Below are 18,843 nucleotides of genomic sequence, written 5' to 3'. Positions count from 1 at the left end.
TCGGCGTCTTCTCTGCATAGGCCTACCGCAGTTTAAACTGTATTTCCTTTATCCTGTAATATGACTTGAGAGATTTAAACTCCACACACTGAGTTGATCTCTTTTCTATAGACGCCGGAGGCGGGCAGCGTCAGGTAAAAAAAGTTATTTAGCCTTCCCAAACCTGAGCCTCACGCGCCGCCTATGGGGGATGTGCTAGTGATTTATCCGACCGGCCCACTTCGGTACCGGCCCATCGGGAATCGGGATTCGTCCCGATGGCCAGTCCGCGACTGCACCCAGCCCACGTAAACTGTCAACGGGGGGAGCCTCGCTGCGGGGAAACGGTGGACCTAGTGTCCCGATCGGAGTGGGAATAATAATAATAATAATCCGTGCATTTTATCCATTAATTTCCCCAACATTGTGGTGAAAAAACCACACGTTTAATCCATGTTGGTGTACTACAACTACAAAAAGCATCGGTTTGTTTTCTCATCAGGAAATGCAGACCCGCACAAACAAACGATTTTTAATCATCATTCTCACGATCATTTAATCTATCATATGTTCGCCGAATTGACATGAAAGCACTAATTCATGTAGTTTCATCCACTTGAGTTTACAACTACAAAAATAATCGATTTGTTTTTATATCACATCCTACGGGAGGAAATTCAGTAGCTCTCACTACCGATTTGTAATCCTAATGTAATCATCATCTTCACCACGATCATTTATGTTTATGTTCGCCGAATTGACATGAAAGCACTGACAAATATGAATATACTGTAGTCAACTTCATTAAAACGTTATTAACGTGCCTAAACTCAGTAATTCACCATTTCTACGCAAGACAACACACTTTGTCCGTGTTTGGCTCTCTCGCCGCACAGTGAAGCGTTCCCGCATTGACGTCACTTCCGGCTTCCCCCAAAACTTCAAAATGAGTCGAAGGAATTTCCCGCGATGTTCGAAATTATTGATATTTAACGGAACGGTATCGCTTTTTCTTTTTTAAACTGACGGTTCGAGATTACTAGTAGCCCAATATTTCATTGCACAACAGTTGTTGGGATGCTGTCACAGGCTCTTTTAAGGGGGCGTCAACATGCACGTGAGTTGCTGTTGCTTTTTGGCGGCGTGTTGCTTATGAAGCACCTCGTGGAGAGTTTTGATCAGAGACACTTCATGACCGCATCACTTCTCCATCTTTCAAACCACCGGGTTGACCGGTTTGTGCTCCGGTCCTCGGTATGTATTGTGTAACAGATGTAAATATGCAGTGGGGTTTATTTAATTTAATTTTGTATAATCACACAAATTCTGTGTTTTATATTATTTTATTCTGTGTTCTTCAATCTATTGAATGTTAAATACCTGGCAAGGTCAGAGATCAGTGGGCGGAACCTCTGAAGTGTGGTCGCTGTGCTCAGGAGTGTTTTGTTGTGAGGACTTTCCCCCCTATATATTGTGTCCCTCACGTTTCCTCTTCCCTTTTCGTAAAATGTTCCACGTGTGAGGAGTCACTGGGGAAATTGATGTAAAACTGATCGTTTTATCTGTTGTCAGGTACGTTGCCTTTTCGTAACATGTTCCACGTGAGAGGAGTCACTGTGAGGGACATTGATGTAAAACTGATCGTTGTATCTGTTGTCAGTCATTAAACAGAGATCGTCTCAACTTTACGCTGGCTCGGGTCTCGTCCATTATCAACACAAGGCAGAGACCGCTTAACCACACCGGTTGTTCCTGTCCGCCTGTTGTCCTTAAACCTAGCCTTAGCTTTGCTTTGAGGGGGAGGCTAACATTATTAGCATTGTGCCGCCTCGTTTTCTCTATATAAACTAAGCACAAAAAGTAAGAAAATGTGTGTTTGTTAGATTATTTCTTTGTTGAAACAATACTTTTTGGCAATACATCTTATACCGTAGGAAAGCCTGTGTGTATATATATACCTTTTTTAAATGGTGCCACATTGGTCAGGAACATACATTTGTGGGATCGGCCACATCTTTTATTTTTGGCTGTTGACTGCTGTTAATGATTTAAAGTTACTCACTGATGTATTTATACATAAATAACATAGTTGTTCAGAGTACAACGTGACCAAAATGTATTAATTGATATTACATATAATTGGTTTGGTCGAGGTAAAACATGTGATGTCATTGAACCATATTGCAGTGAAGATCAGAATCGTTATCAGGTTTTAATGCCGTTTTTTTTCATAAACAAAGATTTTGCAATTCATATTTTAAATAGATTACTAAATGTACAATCAGGTTTATTTAGAATTATGCACAATATGGACCAAATTGCAATGAGTTTCTAGTGATTGTAAAACACTAGAGTGAATCTTCAGAACTTAGCCCGTGGATCCCACAGCTCCAGTATTGAAAGGTTTGAGGATGTTAAACTTTACTAACTCAAACATGTTCTGTGTTTGCCCACAGGCGGAGAAAAGGTCACAGTGATGCAGTACAGCAGGCAATGTCCACACTCAGCATCTCTGAAGAACAAAAGAAGTATCTGGATTGTAACTTCAAAGGCTGGGAGTTGAAGCCACCGCTAGGTTTTTGGTAACAAAAGAGCACGTCACCCAGCTCAGGATCCTCCAGTTCTCGTTCATGATGGCATAGGAAGACACGGTGCCGGACGACAGCACAACCTTCCTAGCCCCTCTACGTGTGTGATCTGACCTCAGGGCCTGTCCAAAGATCCCCTGAAGCAGCAGAGTAAGGAGCTCCTCCACCTGGACCAGGCAGGTAGTGGGAAGAATTAGATGCTCCACACCAGCGTTTCTGCCCCGCTCTCGGGGTGGACGCCCTCTCAGCCCTGGTCTGGCGGAAACACTGCTCCACACCAGCCATGAGCCTCTGCGTTTCCACCAAATGGAGCTGGAGTATCTGCCTTTCTGAGGTACCCAGTGATGGTTTCCTGGCAGTAGACTCCTGCCTTAACATCCCTGACGTTCTGTACACACAGCAGGAGGAGCTCTACATATTTAAGATGGAGCACCTTGGAGATGTCCTCTGGTGATCTGCCGCTGCGCCTCATCTCATCCAGGACAGATTTGCAGACCACCTTTTTGAGTGTCAGGAAGGCCTGCAGTCTTGCTGAAGCGCTTTGGTAGCTTCTCCAGCCACTGGGGCTCGACGTCTTGCCAGTACTTCTTTCAAGCCTTGCAGGGGAGTTGCGAGGCTAGAATATATTACTGGCTGCTGGTCCCAATGATTACTCTTGGCCTTCCAGCGCCGGTGAGCCGTGTATACCCATAGAAGACTTTCTATTGGCCAGAAGCCTCTTCAAAAGAACGATGGTTCGAATCCCACCTGACCCAAACAAAATTCCCCACATTCTGTTTCAAAATGTTGCCCATTATACATAAACACTACATTTATCTTTTCAAAGGTTTAAAGTTAAAGTTGAAACTGATATTTGGAGTTAGAAATGAATTATTCTTTCCTTGCTGCTTCTTATAATAGTTATTTTAATCTTAATATATTATAGCAATCATAACAATAATAACAAATAGTGATATCATAATATTAGTAATATCATTTTTTGGTATTTTTACTTTAATTAATATTTTTTTTAATATGTTTGTACAGATGTTTACATTGAGCATATGAGTGTGCTTCATTGTTTCATTTCCTATCACTATTACTTCCTCTATCAAGTAAAGACAGTCACAGTGATGCATTCAAGATCATTTATTCAAAAACAGCTGAAACATCAAATATAGGAAATATTCAAAATAGAACTACACATATATAAAAAACACTGAAAGTAGACCCAGGAAGTGGCGCATGCCTCTGTGTATGTGAGGTTGAGTTAGGGCTTCCTTTTGTCTGCAATCCATCTGTCCCTTTCAGCATCATAAAAGTCAGACTGCTGGAACTCCCGCCACGTCAACTCCTTCTCCATGCCCTGTGCATTGTATAAGGAGAAGACTCTGGAGGGGCAGTAGATATACTTCCCTGGAACCCCTGGGAAGGATGCATGGGTATGAGGGCTGTTGGCACCCTGCTTCAGTGGTTGGTGACAAAACCTGCAGAGACGGCCTGTTGGAAGCTGCACAGCTGCCTTCCTCTCTCCTCTGCAACCTTTCTCCACTCTGCCCCCCTCTGTCTGGCGGCCTCAAGCTCTCGCTCAAAAAACGGAGTTGCAGCAAAGTTCTCAAAAGACATCCTGGTGTCTTTGAGGCCTTCTTTAGTTTAGGTCTTAAAGACCTTGGTGGAGCAGTAAAAGTATTTGACCGTTTTTGACTGGTAAAAAAAAAAGAACTGAAGAGCCATCCCCAAGATATCTGGATTTAGGCTGACCGCAGGCTAAACAGTTTCTCATCCGCGTCTTTTTCTGAGGCTGTTGTTTCGGCTGCTGTTGCTTTGCCAGGACGTCTGTCACAATCTTCTCCACTGAAGCCCTGCTCAGTGAGTCCTCCTGTCTGGGAGCCACAGCTGGAGGGTTGAATACGGCAGGTGGCAGAGTTATGACAGGCACACTGATAGTTTGGCTACCTGAGGTCAAACTATGCCACAGCTGCTGTGTCTCTAAAACCTTTTCTGGAGATGTGTTGAGGGACGTGAACCTGGCCACAGACCCAATGTTTCCAACTCAGTCTTCATCCATGTTTTCTGCTGGTGGGAGCAGTTCCAGTGGGCAACATCCTGACTATAGCCCGGAACAGAGGCTGCAGGCTGGTGTGCTGCGACCAAAGGGACAGGAGGCGCTGGAAAAGGCAGATCTGTAAAACACCATAGTACATACACAACAAGAGAAAATGTAATAAAGCCTTAATTATATGACTGCCATGATTAAACCGTTTAATAGATATCAATACCTTCATCGAGGACAGCGTCTCCCTGTTCTTCCACAGCAGGCTGTCCTTGCGTGCCCTTTGATGGTTGAAGGTCCCACCTCTCTCCTCCTCTCCCACCTTTTCCATCAGGTTACTGGTGTAGCCGACATCATTCTCAAGGAATGAAACTGTAATAAATACCCCCATCACCTCGAGTCGGTCGGACACTTGCCCTCCCCTCTGAAGGACCTCAGTGAGAGCATTTGTCCTCACATGCTCATGTTTCTGAGGGGCAGACTTGTCCTGAAGGGAAGGATTTTTTTTTTTGATTCTCATTCCCTCCTCTGAAGGGTCCTGTCGCAGGTGGCCAGATGGACCCTTCCTGAGAGACATCCTTATCTTTCCTGGGAAAAGTTGGTCTTCTTCATCCTGCACACAGAAAAACACAATGATTTGTAATGTTTTGGTCACAACTTTTATATTACATGAACCGACGCAGAGGAAGGTGGACAGGCAGGCAGATGTATTACTTCTAGGGATGCTCCGATGGACAATTTTGGTTAGGGTTAGTCCCCGGCGTAGCTGCAGGATTTCTGCTTCACACACGTTGCATACCGCTATTTTATTGTCATTCTCGGACACCTTAAAATACAGCCAGACTGGTGAAGCCATTTTGGCGAGCTTATTTTGCCGCGCATAGAGACAAGTGTCATGTATTTTACGTCTCGCGGTCGGCATTTTTAGAGAGCAACTTTCTGTCCCCAGAGTCAGAACTAAACATGGAGAAGCAGCGTTCAGTTATGATGCTCCAAACATCTGGATCAAACTCCCAGAAACCTGCAGGTCCGCTGCAACTCTGACTACTTTTAAATCCAGGCTGAAGACTTTTCTTTTTGTCGCTGCTTTTAATTGAACTATTCATATCTTAAACTGCACTGTAATTTTTATTCATATATTTTTTCTTAATGTTTATTTTATTATCTTTGCTTTTTAATGACCGTTTTTAAATGCCATTTTCTTAATCTCTTTCATTTTTGTAAAGCACTTTGAATTGCCAGTGTTGAAAGGTGCTATATAAATAAACGTGCCTTGTGTAATTTAGTAATTAAAGATTTATTTTCTAGCTGTTTGTGTTAATGTGGAATTAATAATTGTTGTATTGTAATTACTTTTGGTGTAATTATTTAAGTTAAGCAAAGCAATTTTTAAAGGTGGTTTTGGGCACCAGCTGAACCAGGTGGTGGTGTGATTGCTGCACCAGAATGAAATGCCACAGGTGAAACCAATGTTCTTTATATGTTGGATTATTGGAATACGACAAAATAAATGAAAAAAAAACACGTCTTGCCTTGACATTGAATGTTTTCCAGCGTAAGATGTGCTTACTGGTGCCATAGCAGCTGTTTTTAAGCACTATAGAGCAGATGGATGACATATTTACCCATCAAATAATCACAAAAATGCATAAAAGAAAATAGCTAAAATGGATGGACAGATATAACGATAATAATTCTCTATTAGTTTTGTACCTGGAGTTTATTTGAAAAGAGACAGAGTACTGTAGTATTTACCATTTAAAATGCACAGTGCATTGTACTGCTGCAAAAAATTCACAATGAAAATGTATGAACTAAACAGTAGTTCAAATGTGATTTTTAAACGCACACATTTTTGGATTTTGGATCAGTATTGACAAGATACATTTTAAAACACAATTGACAACTCTGACGTAAGTAAAAAGTAATAAATTAGCTGCTGTTAAAGCTGAAATGTATATTGTAAAGACGTTAGCTAACAGTAAGTTACATTACCTTAGCTAACAATACAGAGTGTAAGACATCAAAACTACTAACAACAATTGTAAAAAAGTACGAATGAGTTAGTCATAGAAAAATAAGCCCCACTTACGTTTGATACATTTGACGGGATGTTAGACGTAGAGCCATATATCATATATAATCTATATGGCGCTGATATTACCTATGGATATTTCTCGAATGTTGTCGTTAATGTAATATCTTGTCCTTTTGCTGTTGGTGCTGCTCCTCCGTCGCGGTTGTCCCTGGAAACGGGGTCTACACAGCGCCCGCTTTTGGCAAAAAATATATTACATCCGTAGTTAATTTAGCATTTTATTTATGTTTATATGTCAGCCCCACAGTTAAACTTGTATTTATTTTCTAGGTTATTGTGTTGCTTTTACTTGAGTGATTTTCTATTTGCTGTCAATGTACTGATTTATACTCCAGCTCGGTAGTCGGCGGTAATGCTGACGTGTGCAAACTGCCAAAACATCTAAACAAGAAGAAGAACTACCTGTATCTATGGCAACGATTACAATCCATTAGCAGTAATGTGTGGTTGCCTTTTAGCTCGTTAGCTTCTTCGTAGTAGCTGTTACTTACAAATCAACCCTTATTTATCTGCCATTTCTGTCGCTTTTAGTTTCAAACGCTGTACACAGTTACTGTATATATTGCAAGTTATTACAAACACGAAAAATGTACCTGTTGGCTAACTGTAGCTAACGCCAAGTGCTAGTTTAGCTAACACGAAAAAGCGTTTTCCGAATGTTTACTAGCGATATTGAATACTATCTTGATGGCAGATAGTTGGAACACAGATACAGGAGAAGCTGTGTATAGGTCCCGGGATGCTGTTAAAAACTTGAAAATAAGGTGAGTAGCTCCTGATAACCTTAACATTAGCCAAGCTACAACATTTTATTCAAGCAATGGAAAACCTCTCAGACTGCTCACACTCTTGTCGAGCGTATTATGTATTTAGATTATCGTGTGGTTCCTTTAACGCTGGTCTCCTTCCTTACTACATGTTATATGTATGATCAGAAGGACATTTAGACATGTTCTGTTGCGATGATAATCTACACCACTAATTTCTGCACATTTAAGAGCAGAAGTAAACAACGACTTTATTTCTCTTATTATGATGCCATGAATTTGACTTTGGAGCCCAACCATTGGTGTATTTTACAAACTCTCCTAAGACATCTCATTGTGCATAAGTAGTGCGAATAAAACAAAATATCAAGAAAATACATTAAAATAAAGGTACTTAAACAAAAAGTGTTAGATATATATAACTGGTAAGCAGGAAGGTTAATTTCAAAAATACAAACCTGTGAGCGTCATAGAAAAATAAACAGGTTAATGATAAGGTGTGATCCAAAACAGAGATGAAAGGAGGCCCCGGATATCTGAGCTGTTGATCTCTGCCTGAGGTGAGTGGTTCAGCTTAAGTACGCATTTTAACTGGACAGTATTCATTTATTTCCCTTCTTTAGGGTGCGTCTAGAGAGGGTGACCTCCACAGCAGCCCTCTCTCAGCACCTCCAGCAGCATGTGCTGTCCCAGCAAGATGGAGGAGCCATAGAGCTGGAAACCCTCACACCACAAGGCCAGAAAGGTATACTCATTCTTACTGCTGGGCAAAAGACTGAATGGTGGTGAAATTGATGTTCAGGATGGACAGTATCTGTGTGTTTATTTGTGACATTTTGTGACAATTCATGAAGTTGTTTTACACTTAAAAGAATAATTCCAGTTACCTCCACAATCAGGCATACCGTTTATGAATTAAACACCAGTATTGGATCAGTAATCTATAAATATTAGGACTAAAAACTTAGATCGGCACATTCTTATTTGGACTGCTGTTGGACATTAAGTGTAATGTTGTTTGTTTGTTGGGTTAGGGTTAGTTACAGTGCACAATAAGTAAAGTATATACCATCATACATTAGAAAGCATACAGAAATGTAACAGACATAATGTATAACTTTTATTTTCACATGTGTATATTTATTTCATTGTTTTACATCAAAGTTTATTTTAATAACTTGGATTTCTTCCACTCTGTCACTAGGTGATAATGACGAGGAGCTGGTGGTGGGCTGGCAGGAGAAACTCTTCAGTCAGGTAGCACTTTAAGTATCCGCAGAAAATTATAATGAGTGATTACAAAAGAACACAACTTAAATATCAAGTGTTTATGGTAAATGTTTTGTTGTTCTCCTACCCATGCCTCTCTGTCTGTGGTCCCAGTATGAGATGGAGCTGTTTCAGAACGAGTCGGCGTGTCAGACCCCTCTGGACCGTCAGTACCTCACAGAGATCCGGGCCCTGAACAAGGCCAAGGGCCGGCGCAATCACAGGATTTTCACATACACTGACCACGATCGCTTCACCAGCTGTCTTCCTATCCAACAACTAGTAAGAACCGTGCATTCTACAGTGTCTATGCCATCGTCCAATAATGCACCTTACAGTGTTATATTTCATTTACATATTAGATAAGAATGGAGCAGAATCTTTGGTGCTATCTTACCTTCAAATTAATGTATTGTTATAAAATGTATGATAATGCACAGTAACACTAGATTAAGATTGAAAACACGTAGGTGTATGTCCCCCTTTCTTGACAGCAGACATGCTTAGTGCCATGTTCACACTTTAGAATGCTCTTTCTGTCAATGGCACTGCCTTGTGTGTTAAGTTGTTGTGGTACTTGGTGATTAAACATAAACCAGATTCACCAGAACCAGAAGATTTTTGTTGTGTTCATCTGTAAAACTGTTTGTAATAAGTAGCTGGTTGTTTTTCATCCTGAAAGCAGTACCCTACTGACTTATTGACAACAACCAAATCTGGCCCCACATTCCTGGCTGAGAGGATGGCCAGCGTGAGAAACAGGCGGCAAGAAAGACGAACCTTGTAAGTGAAGCATCACTTAATTTATTTAAATTAATTGATAACCTGGACTATCTTCCATTGGGAAGTCTGTATTCTTTTTGAAATATCAATAATGCATGTCATTAGCATCTCCTCTTGTAACTAGTTTGTAAACCCCTTGTAGTTCAGCTCACAGGAAGTGCATTCAAAAGACAGAATTTGTGATGTTTCATGTTTTAAACTGTCATGTCTGGCTCATTTTGCAGAGATTCTAGTATCCCTAAGTCAAAGATCGTCATCTGGGAGCCCACAGAGGAGTTTGTAAAGAACAGTCATGTGGTGAATAATGCCATGCAGACCATGCACATCATGGCAGACCTGGCCCCCCCTGGAAGGTGAGACCCCATCTCTGTTCAGTCCTTATTGTTCCATAAAGCACTGTCGTAACAGACACATCAAAACAGACTCTTGATCAGTATTAACCTGAATAAAATCTTGTTAATGTCTATATGTATCAATCTCTTCAATCTGGCTTTTAATGTGTGGTTGTTGTTGTATTGCTTGATTTTAATTTGACTTCAACTATATTTATTTGTTGTTCTTTTCTTTTCACTATCTCTGTAAAGCCACTTTGAGCACCTGTAAAAGCGCTTACAAAATAAATCTATTATTATTGTAATATACACGTTATATGTTGTAGTACAATGTGCACATTTAGATTTTTGATGAAAAGGTTTTTATTCCATTTTATTTTATCTTTTGGACTATTTGTTTAAATATCTTCATTTAAGTTAATTGTGTTCATTTAATCGTTTAATTTAACCTTTTGATTTTTAATTCTCATGTTTATATACATATTTGTAATTTATTTAATTCATTCTAAAATTGTTTAACTGTGGAAAAAAGATCCCCCTGGAATAAATAAAGTATTCTGATTCTGACCCGTACAGGTTAGAAAGCATCAATTGATTTCTACCTGTCTCAGTTGTTTCTCTCTCTGTATGTATTTGCATCCTCAGGCTGGGCCAGAAAGAGAATGAATATCTGCTGTTAACCATAAAAACAGACGGCAGTGGAACCGTCATTGTAAAACCTGACTTCAACAAAGGCAAAGAGCCTTACAGGTAAGTTCACAGCATGACAAGCAGAGTGTTTGTGTCTCCAGTATTGACGGATATCATATCAAAATGTTTAGAATTGTCAGTTGAAGCTGCACTATGTACTCTAAACCACTTTAAAAGTCTGCCACTCTGGCCCAATTCTTGACAGATATTGTCTGGATTGTAATAGAAAAAGTATGTGGATTTTAAGTATAAAGAGATGCATGATTTTGCGACAAATTGAACCAAAACGTGTCTGGTGTGTGTGTGTTGATGTGCAGGGTTGTAACAGTAGGGGAGAAGAGAGAAGTTTGGCGTCTTAATGTGGAGAATGTGTGCACAGCAATGCAGCCGGAGGAGAAGGAGAGGGAGCAGAACATGTACAAAGACGTGAGTTCATCTCCTTCATGTTTCCTCCAGGACAAAAGCAGAATACAGCTTTTAATGTTCATGATCATTTTACTGATTAAGGATTGAAATGAGCCCGTTTTATGATATTGAAACATCCCTTTTTCTTTGGTTCTAGCTGTACGTACGGCATAAGGAATACCTCAATAGCCTGGTTGGACAGGACTTTGAAATGGTAAGTCATTTTGAAAATAACTATTAGAGATTAATTTGATCAGAAAATTTGATTTAACGCCCATTTTAGCTTAGCAGAAATCAAGGTTACATATTCAAATAGTTTTTCTTTCTGATCAACAGTCCAACACCCAAAAATATTCAGTTCACAGTCATGAATAAAAATAAAGCAACAAATCATCACATTTCAGAAGCTGGAAATAACATGTTTGGGACCTTTGATTGGGTTCATTGATCAAATATTAACATTGGACCTAAAACAAAATCCAATCCATCCACTTTATTTCTATAGCACATTTAAAAACAACAGAGTTGAACAAAGTGCGGTCAGTGGCGGTTCTAGACCAATTTGACTGGGGAGGCCAGTTATTTTCTGAGGGGGGCTCAATAAATGCAGGACGAAAAAGAGAACTAGACAATATGAAGTAATTGCGCATAAGAAAACAATGCAATACAGTTATTGGTATTTGTTTCAGTACACTTATTTATTTCAGATAGATCTTATAGTTATTACTGTTAGCTTCAGCTTAAGTTATAGTGCAATGTTTTGCACTAACACCATATTTATATAAAAACAAAGGCAATGAACAGTTACATCTCTACTTTACATAAGGGTGTCTGCACAATCTCACATTACAGCAACACAATCCTGCGTTTTTTGGCAAACCGAGTACCAGAAAATATACATTTAAAAATAAAATAAAAACTTTTCATTGTTAGGGGGACCACAGGGGGGTCAGAGGTCAGTGTTAGGGGGGCACTGCCCCCCCCCCCCCCCCCCCCCCCCCTAGAACCGCCCCTGAGTGCGGTACATCAACAACTGTATAAAAAAACATAGCATAAATACATAAAAAACAGACAGGACATGAAATAAATGTAAAACACGAGACAATGAAACCAGATCAGAAGCCACAGACTGAATAACTCAATAACTCCTACATGACGTAAAAACAATACAAAACACTAGTAAGATAAAAACCGACAAAAATGTTTGGCACAAGCTTTTGCACTAACTGTATTTCTGTCCCCTAGCCTCCTTTAGGTATTCTGCGCTACATGATGAATGGAGAGATAGGTGAGTAGGAAAACAGTGCTCATCACTACTGTATATATTTCTGTAATGCCGTCTTTGGCATTTAAAAGCTCTTTCTCCTTTTCTTTCCCCAGTCTCAGCCAAAGGCTTTGAGTATGATAATTTATACATCCACTTCTTCATGGAACTGCCCAACAGTAAGTCACATACACAGTATACGAAACTATACACAGTGTTATACTTTAAAATATTTGAAACTAAAATGCATTTACCATTTGAACTTGTATTATTCTTGTTTGTTTAAGATTGGTCCAGCCTGCCTTTTCAGTCTCACTCGGGGGTAACACAGACCTGCCGGGCCAAAACATTAGGGAAGGTGTGTATACTGTAGGAAAACAAGGTGAGCAGCGTCACAGTGTCGCTTCTGATGTTTGTTAAACCCTCAGTATTCTCTCTGCCAACAGGAAAATGTAGCTTTCTTCAGTTACCCCTTCAGCTTTGAAGCTTTCTACATGAGTGAAAAAGAGAGTGAGGGTTAGTATCAGCCATGGGGTGTTTCATGTATTATTATATACCATGATGCATTTAACAAATGATACTAATACTTGGGTTTTATCCTTATCTCAGAGCCAATTCTTCAGTGGCCAGTGATCTACTTTAAGGTCCTCTCTCTGGACTCCTGGCAGCGCTACAGAACTGAAGGCTACGGCTATCTGCTTTTTCCTGCCATGCCTGGTATGCTTTGTACACTGCAGAGTTTAATTATTCATCAATTAGTCTTATTTCCAAACATTAAAAAAAAAAGTTTGAACCAACAAATGTTTAGCAAAATATTTGCAGTTGTTTAAAGGTGGGGTAGGTAATTCCCTTCAGAAACACTTGTTATATTCCATGGAATGCTCTTCACATCCCGATAGCAATGAATACATTAAATGCTTTGACAATAAATATATAAAAAAATATCATCTGTGGAAGCCGTGGCGCTGTAAAAAGCACGACCAATCATCTGAGCCGGCCCGGCTAAAGTAACTGGATGGCCTACCTGCCTGTCAGCCTTCCATCTGGGCACAAACTTATCTCGTGCCCTCATTGGTCATGTGCGCGTTCGTGTGTGTTGGAGGAGGGGCTCCGGTTGTGTATTTTCAAATTCTAGCGCACTGGAGCTGGTTTCTCCATTCTTAACTACCCTACCTTTATTCTCTGACAAAAAATGTATAAAAGAACTGTGAAATGTATCTGTTGTGATTTAAAATATAGAATTCAATTAACATTTAAAGTCCCTGGTCTTATTTTATGATATGTGTATGTTTACACTTCTGTGTTGCAGGTAAACATACAATAACGTGCCATACGTGGAGACCCCTTCAGACGGGGACAGTCTCTTCTCTGAGGCGCTTCTTCATCGGAGGATCTCCTGAACTCGAAGACCCCAGCTATGTCAGAATACCCGGGACCTTCAAGGTAGGCTCTAAACTATGTGCAAGCTCTCTAGACAACAATGAGGAATAATAAAAACAAGAATTCATTCCCATCTTTGCTTTACTACAATAATAAACAAATCCCAGAGAAGGACCACAAAGTGTCTTAAAGGTCCCATGTCATGGCCATTTCTACTGATCATAATTCCATTGTTGAGGTCTACTAGAATACAGTGGTGAACCGTGTCTATCACAACTGGACCTTCTGTAGACAAACCAACCCCCCGCCGCGGCATTATAATGTCCGTCTTTTCACTGAATTGTCGTCTTGAAAGGGGTACTCGCAACAATTCGGCAACAACTTCATCTTCACCTGTTGCACTTGTCATTTCAACGTTAAAAACAATAAAACGGCATGAATTGCTTCGTCGCATTCGTTCTAGGTCCTCTGCCTCGAGCCAGTTAACTAGCGGGCCTTCTAGAATACCCTGGAACCGAGGGGAACCGAGGGGAACTCTGAAAGAATACGCCCATTGGCTACAAATCAATATATGATTGGTTGATCAAACTGTCAGTCCAAACGTACGCTCTCATTCAGTGCAACGGCCAGGGCATTCGATCAAGGATGTAGAATACCTTGTTGAAGGATGTTCTACCCAGAGACCCAGAACAAGATCTGATTGGTTGCTTTCTTTTCTAACACAAAACCACTGAAATGCGTAGTGCATGGTCCGAGAAGGACAAACAAATCAACGTAACACTGTAATATTACAGATCAACAACACGGATACGATTCTCATTTATTCATTTTATTTATATAATGAAATCGATTGTTTGTTTGTTTTATCTGAGTGTTCCAGGGTATTCTCTGAATACCTTGAAGGCCCTGACGGTTCGCCACTGCTAGAATAGATTTACATTGTGCAATTTTCCAAACTCACATTGGTTTCTCATAGAGCATCTCTGTATAGTATGTGTATTCACTCTCTGTCCTAAACGGCTTGTTGGAGCTCCTGCCCCCCCCCCTCCCTATGAGCCCACTGTGCTCAATCAATCAATCAATCAATCAATCAATCAATCAATCAATCAATCAATGTTTATTTATATAGCCCAATATCACAAATGTTACATTTGTCTCAGTGGTCTTCACAGTGTGTACAGAATATCAGTATGACAATACGACACCCTCTGTCCTTAGACCCTCTGTCCTTAGACCCTCACATCGTACAAGGAAACACTTCCGGAGAAAACCCACAGTTTAAAGGGAACATGGGAGAAACCTCAGGGAGAGCAACAGAGGAGGGATCCCTCTCCCAGGACAGACAGACGTGCAATAGATGCCGTGTGTAAATTGAAAAGATAATACATTTGCAACATAGTGCTCTGATTGGTCAGCTCGCCCAATCTGTTCTGATGAGTCCACCACCGTTACAGCGGAACATCAGTGATTATGTGTTGCAATGGCGTTAGCAACCAGAAAATGACACCAGTAAGGACAAACAGATGAGAATGCTGCGTGGGGTCTGGGTGCCGTGTTGGCGGGACGTTGTGGGGCTCGCTGCTGCGAGGAGCGGACAGTGTGAGCTGGATTACTGGTGTGGTTTCTAGTGATGTTACGTATTGCGCCGAGGCTTCGGAGCGTGTGTCGAGTAATCCCCGAAGCTTTTTGTGAAGCATGTATCGAGGCTTGTATCGTTTTGGGCCAGTGATGTCATCGATGACAAACGAAGCCTCGCTGCCTGTCGATACCACGTGACTGCTTCAGGAAGCGATTCAGATCGGTTGAACCGTTGAACCACAACGCTCATAATACCCATGGATGTATAATAATAACCATATTACCCCCCCTGTACCCGGCGGGCCCGGTGACATCAAGAGAGCTCAGACCCTCACTTATAGAGGTCAGAACATGTCATAATAAATAGATACAAGCATAAATAAATGTAGGAATAAAAACATGATAAATAAATGAATAAATACAGGAAATAAATATCTTCCAGTGTTTTCAGGGAGCTTTAGTGTGTGTGCTGTGGCTCAGCTTGAAAGCAGTTGACTCATGACCGCAGGGTCCCTGGCTCAACGACTGAACAATACGTATTTTTTGTTGTTTATAAAAGCTACAGCTAAATGAGATAATGTAGTTAATACATGTATTCTTTGATATGGTTTAGCCTTTCTCAGGCTACAACATGGTTAAGTTTATGAATATTATTAAGGAATACAAATCCCTCTTTGCAATGTTTACCAGCCTCCTTAGGCTTTTCAATCACAATCATTCAACTGGAATAAAAACAATATTGTTAACATAAAAATATGATTTTATGTTCGTTGTTTAGAGTTATTCTAAGGCTTTACTCAATGGGAACTCGGTATGAGATAGAGCACACTGTTGAGATGTCCAATCTGCCTGTTTTACACACTTTGACCAGCAGGGGGTTTGTGTTCAGATCATATATACAGTCTATGGTTCAGATGAAGCCCATGATGAAGCCTCATGAGATGAACCCTTTTGCGAACCAATTGGCTGGAAAGCTTCATAAGGCTTCATCTCACCATCACTAGTGGTTTCCTGGTTGCTGCGTGAGGTCTGCGAGATAGCGAGACTCAGCTAAACCAGCCCGAGCACACACACACACCCGCAGCCTGGCTGTGAGTCTGTGTGTGCCCGCCGTCTCAGGCTGAGAGATCCCCGGAGCTGCAGCTGAGAAAAGATTGAGTGTGTGTGTGTGACCAATCCGCGGACGTAACGTAACGGCTCCGGATTGGTCCATTTGGACCAATGGGTCCATTTGGGTCGTCGTTACGTCACTGTACCCAGGAAGCAAACAATTGAAAAAGAGAAATCTCCAACGAGGCGTTCTGGGGCAGCACAGACAGGTCTTTTCTGTGTTAGAGTTGTACTCGCTACAGGGTGTACTTTGAGGGTTTGTGACTCTGCAGACCGTTTACATGCAGAAAAACCTTCATAACACAAGGGGACGGTTGATAACCGGCAAAGCATGACATGGACCCTTTAAAAACACTGTGCATCATTTATTTGTCAATGTCTCTAAATAGCACTTAAAGTGAGCATGTAGAGTTTTATTTTATATAAAAAAATCTCTGGTAACATTCAGTTTTTGTCACACTGATGAGTTTCTGTATAGATTTCCCTCCAGACACATTTGCAACGCCACATTGTCTGATTATATATTTCGAACCGTGTTTATTTTATGTCCATGTTCATGCTGCGGTTAATTCTGACACTGAATTATTATTTTTTTAATTCCATTTGTGTTTGCAGGGAGAGAGGCTGAGTCGCTTTGGCTTTTGCACAGAAACCACAGGAAGTGTCACCTTTAATCTGCACTGCCTCCAGCAAGCCAGGTAATACACCTCCATTGTGAATGTATTTACAAATCACAGCATTTGTCTATAAAAAAAATACTTTCTGTGAAATATTTTAATAAACATGATTTATAACACTTTTAAATATTTTTATTTTCAGTACAGTAGTTGCAGAGTGTGATTTAATGTCTCCATGATGTCTTTGTTTCAGAGCCTTTGTGGATGCCACAGTGATGAAGAAGAGGAGGCAGAAAGTCTTGGAACAGCTGGGAGGATTTAGTCAGCAGGGAGCCGTTTGCACCATTCTGGGTAAAGACCTTTATACTGAATTATTTAGATTCTGAGATTAAAGGTGGGGTAGATAATTCACTTCAGATACACTTTTTGTTATATTCCATGGAATGCTCTTAACATCCCGATAGCAATGAATAAGTTAAATGCTTTGACAATAAATATACACAAAAAATTCATCTGTGGAAGCCGTGGCGCTGTAAAAAGCACGACCAATCCTCTGAGCCGGCCCGGCTAAAGTAACTGGATGGCCTACCTGCCTGTCAGCCTTCCATCTGTGCACAAACTTATCTCGTGCCCTCATTGGTCATGTTCGTGTGTGTTGGAGGAGGGGCTCTGTGAGGAAGTCTGAAGGAAGGGGCAGATTTTTTCCGGTTGTGTACTTTCAAATTCGAGCTTACTCGAGCTGGTTTCTCCATTCGTACCTACCCCACCTTTAAGAGGTTGTGTCTTATATATTTGTAACTGTGTAGCCTATCCATTCATTACATATTGTTTATTTGTTTTTTGTTTTTTTACAGAGGCCTTCCAGAGGGCCAGGAAAAAAATGCAAGATGCCAGAGAAGGTCTTCCCAGAGACCTCGTCAACACCACCTCCCATTCGCATGTCGAATCCTGATATTGATTTAACAAAATAGACCATAATTCCGGTCAAATGGCTTACACCTGCTATGTAGAATAATAGCAACATTACCAGCAAGTATGATTTGCCATTTTAAATTGTACACACTGTGTTTCGAAAGGGCTCTGATGCACTGTAACGAGTCCTATTGTTATTTATTCTTTGTAAAGACAGCTGACATGTTGTTGGGGGTAATAACTGAGGTAACTATGGATTTATATGATGAACAAAGAGTAAGCCAATATGCCTACTGAGTATGGTATCCCCAAGCATTGTATTTTCATCATGTGTCTCAGATTCAAGTTAATACCCTTATTTTCGGAGTTATACACAATATGGCTTATTTAAAGTGGTGTAGCAGAAAATAAAACATGTTTTTAGATGTGGATTATATATTTTTACTATGTATTGTACATAGGGTTCTTTTTTTGAAACGTTAGAATGATGTTTACCGTGTAATAAACTTTTGTATATGAACTATAACTAACTGGATTTCTATAATCCCTTGTGATTTTAGCAACGTTTATGCGTATTTGTATATGCATGTCAAGGCCGTTTATGATATCTACATACACAAACATAAATATCGTCAACACACAATCAGTAGTACTTTAAATAAATCAAATACAAAAGTGAATATTACTGGTTGTGTGTCATCATCCACTTTGATAGAAGAGACTCAAGGTCCATTTTTAAAAGACATACATACAACATTAAATATACATTTAAAAAAGGCAGTTATACCAATGTTACCACAGAGGTGACTGGTATCGTACAGTACTGAGACAAGGATTTGACAGCAGCATGACAACATTTTGAGAAACATCTAATAGACAGATACATTTGTACATCAGATTTCTCAAGAGAACGTGTTGACTCGTGCATTACAAAACATTTCACCTGCACTGCACCACCTTGGTTTTCTAAGTAGTATACGCAAACAATCATTATAAGCCTATTCATTCTATTGTTGACTGATTTCAATAATTTATAATC

At 40.3% G+C, this 18,843-nt stretch overlaps 1 protein-coding gene across 3 annotated transcripts in view; it reads left to right on the top strand.

Moving 5' to 3' along the window:
* The window catches only part of mks1 (MKS transition zone complex subunit 1), a 40,741-nt gene extending 22,308 nt beyond the window's left edge, over positions 1-18,433 (top strand). Inside the window, exons 1-18 of one of the 3 annotated variants that reach the window (XM_034220500.1) lie at positions 7,103-7,461; positions 8,088-8,209; positions 8,669-8,721; positions 8,848-9,015; positions 9,419-9,516; positions 9,741-9,869; positions 10,494-10,598; positions 10,856-10,964; positions 11,101-11,157; positions 12,189-12,231; positions 12,324-12,386; positions 12,495-12,565; positions 12,654-12,723; positions 12,817-12,924; positions 13,517-13,650; positions 16,891-16,973; positions 17,146-17,243; positions 17,747-18,433. In XM_034220500.1, coding sequence (XP_034076391.1) covers positions 7,385-7,461; positions 8,088-8,209; positions 8,669-8,721; positions 8,848-9,015; positions 9,419-9,516; positions 9,741-9,869; positions 10,494-10,598; positions 10,856-10,964; positions 11,101-11,157; positions 12,189-12,231; positions 12,324-12,386; positions 12,495-12,565; positions 12,654-12,723; positions 12,817-12,924; positions 13,517-13,650; positions 16,891-16,973; positions 17,146-17,243; positions 17,747-17,844 — 1,686 coding nt within the window. In that variant the 5' untranslated portion in view covers positions 7,103-7,384 and the 3' untranslated portion in view covers positions 17,845-18,433. Of the gene's footprint in view, positions 1-7,102; positions 7,462-8,087; positions 8,210-8,668; positions 8,722-8,847; positions 9,016-9,415; positions 9,517-9,740; positions 9,870-10,493; positions 10,599-10,855; positions 10,965-11,100; positions 11,158-12,188; positions 12,232-12,323; positions 12,387-12,494; positions 12,566-12,653; positions 12,724-12,816; positions 12,925-13,516; positions 13,651-16,890; positions 16,974-17,145; positions 17,244-17,746 lie in introns of those variants that run through there. The other 2 variants (XM_034220499.1, XM_034220501.1) reach the window with 2 other exon arrangements.
* The last annotated feature ends 410 nt before the right edge of the window (positions 18,434-18,843 follow it).

The sequence above is a fragment of the Gymnodraco acuticeps genome, unplaced genomic scaffold (assembly GCF_902827175.1).
Source record: "Gymnodraco acuticeps unplaced genomic scaffold, fGymAcu1.1, whole genome shotgun sequence".
Classification (NCBI taxonomy): domain Eukaryota; kingdom Metazoa; phylum Chordata; class Actinopteri; order Perciformes; family Bathydraconidae; genus Gymnodraco; species Gymnodraco acuticeps.
The sequence above is the reverse complement of the archived record's forward strand: the minus strand, read 5'-3'. Positions and strand labels throughout refer to the sequence as shown.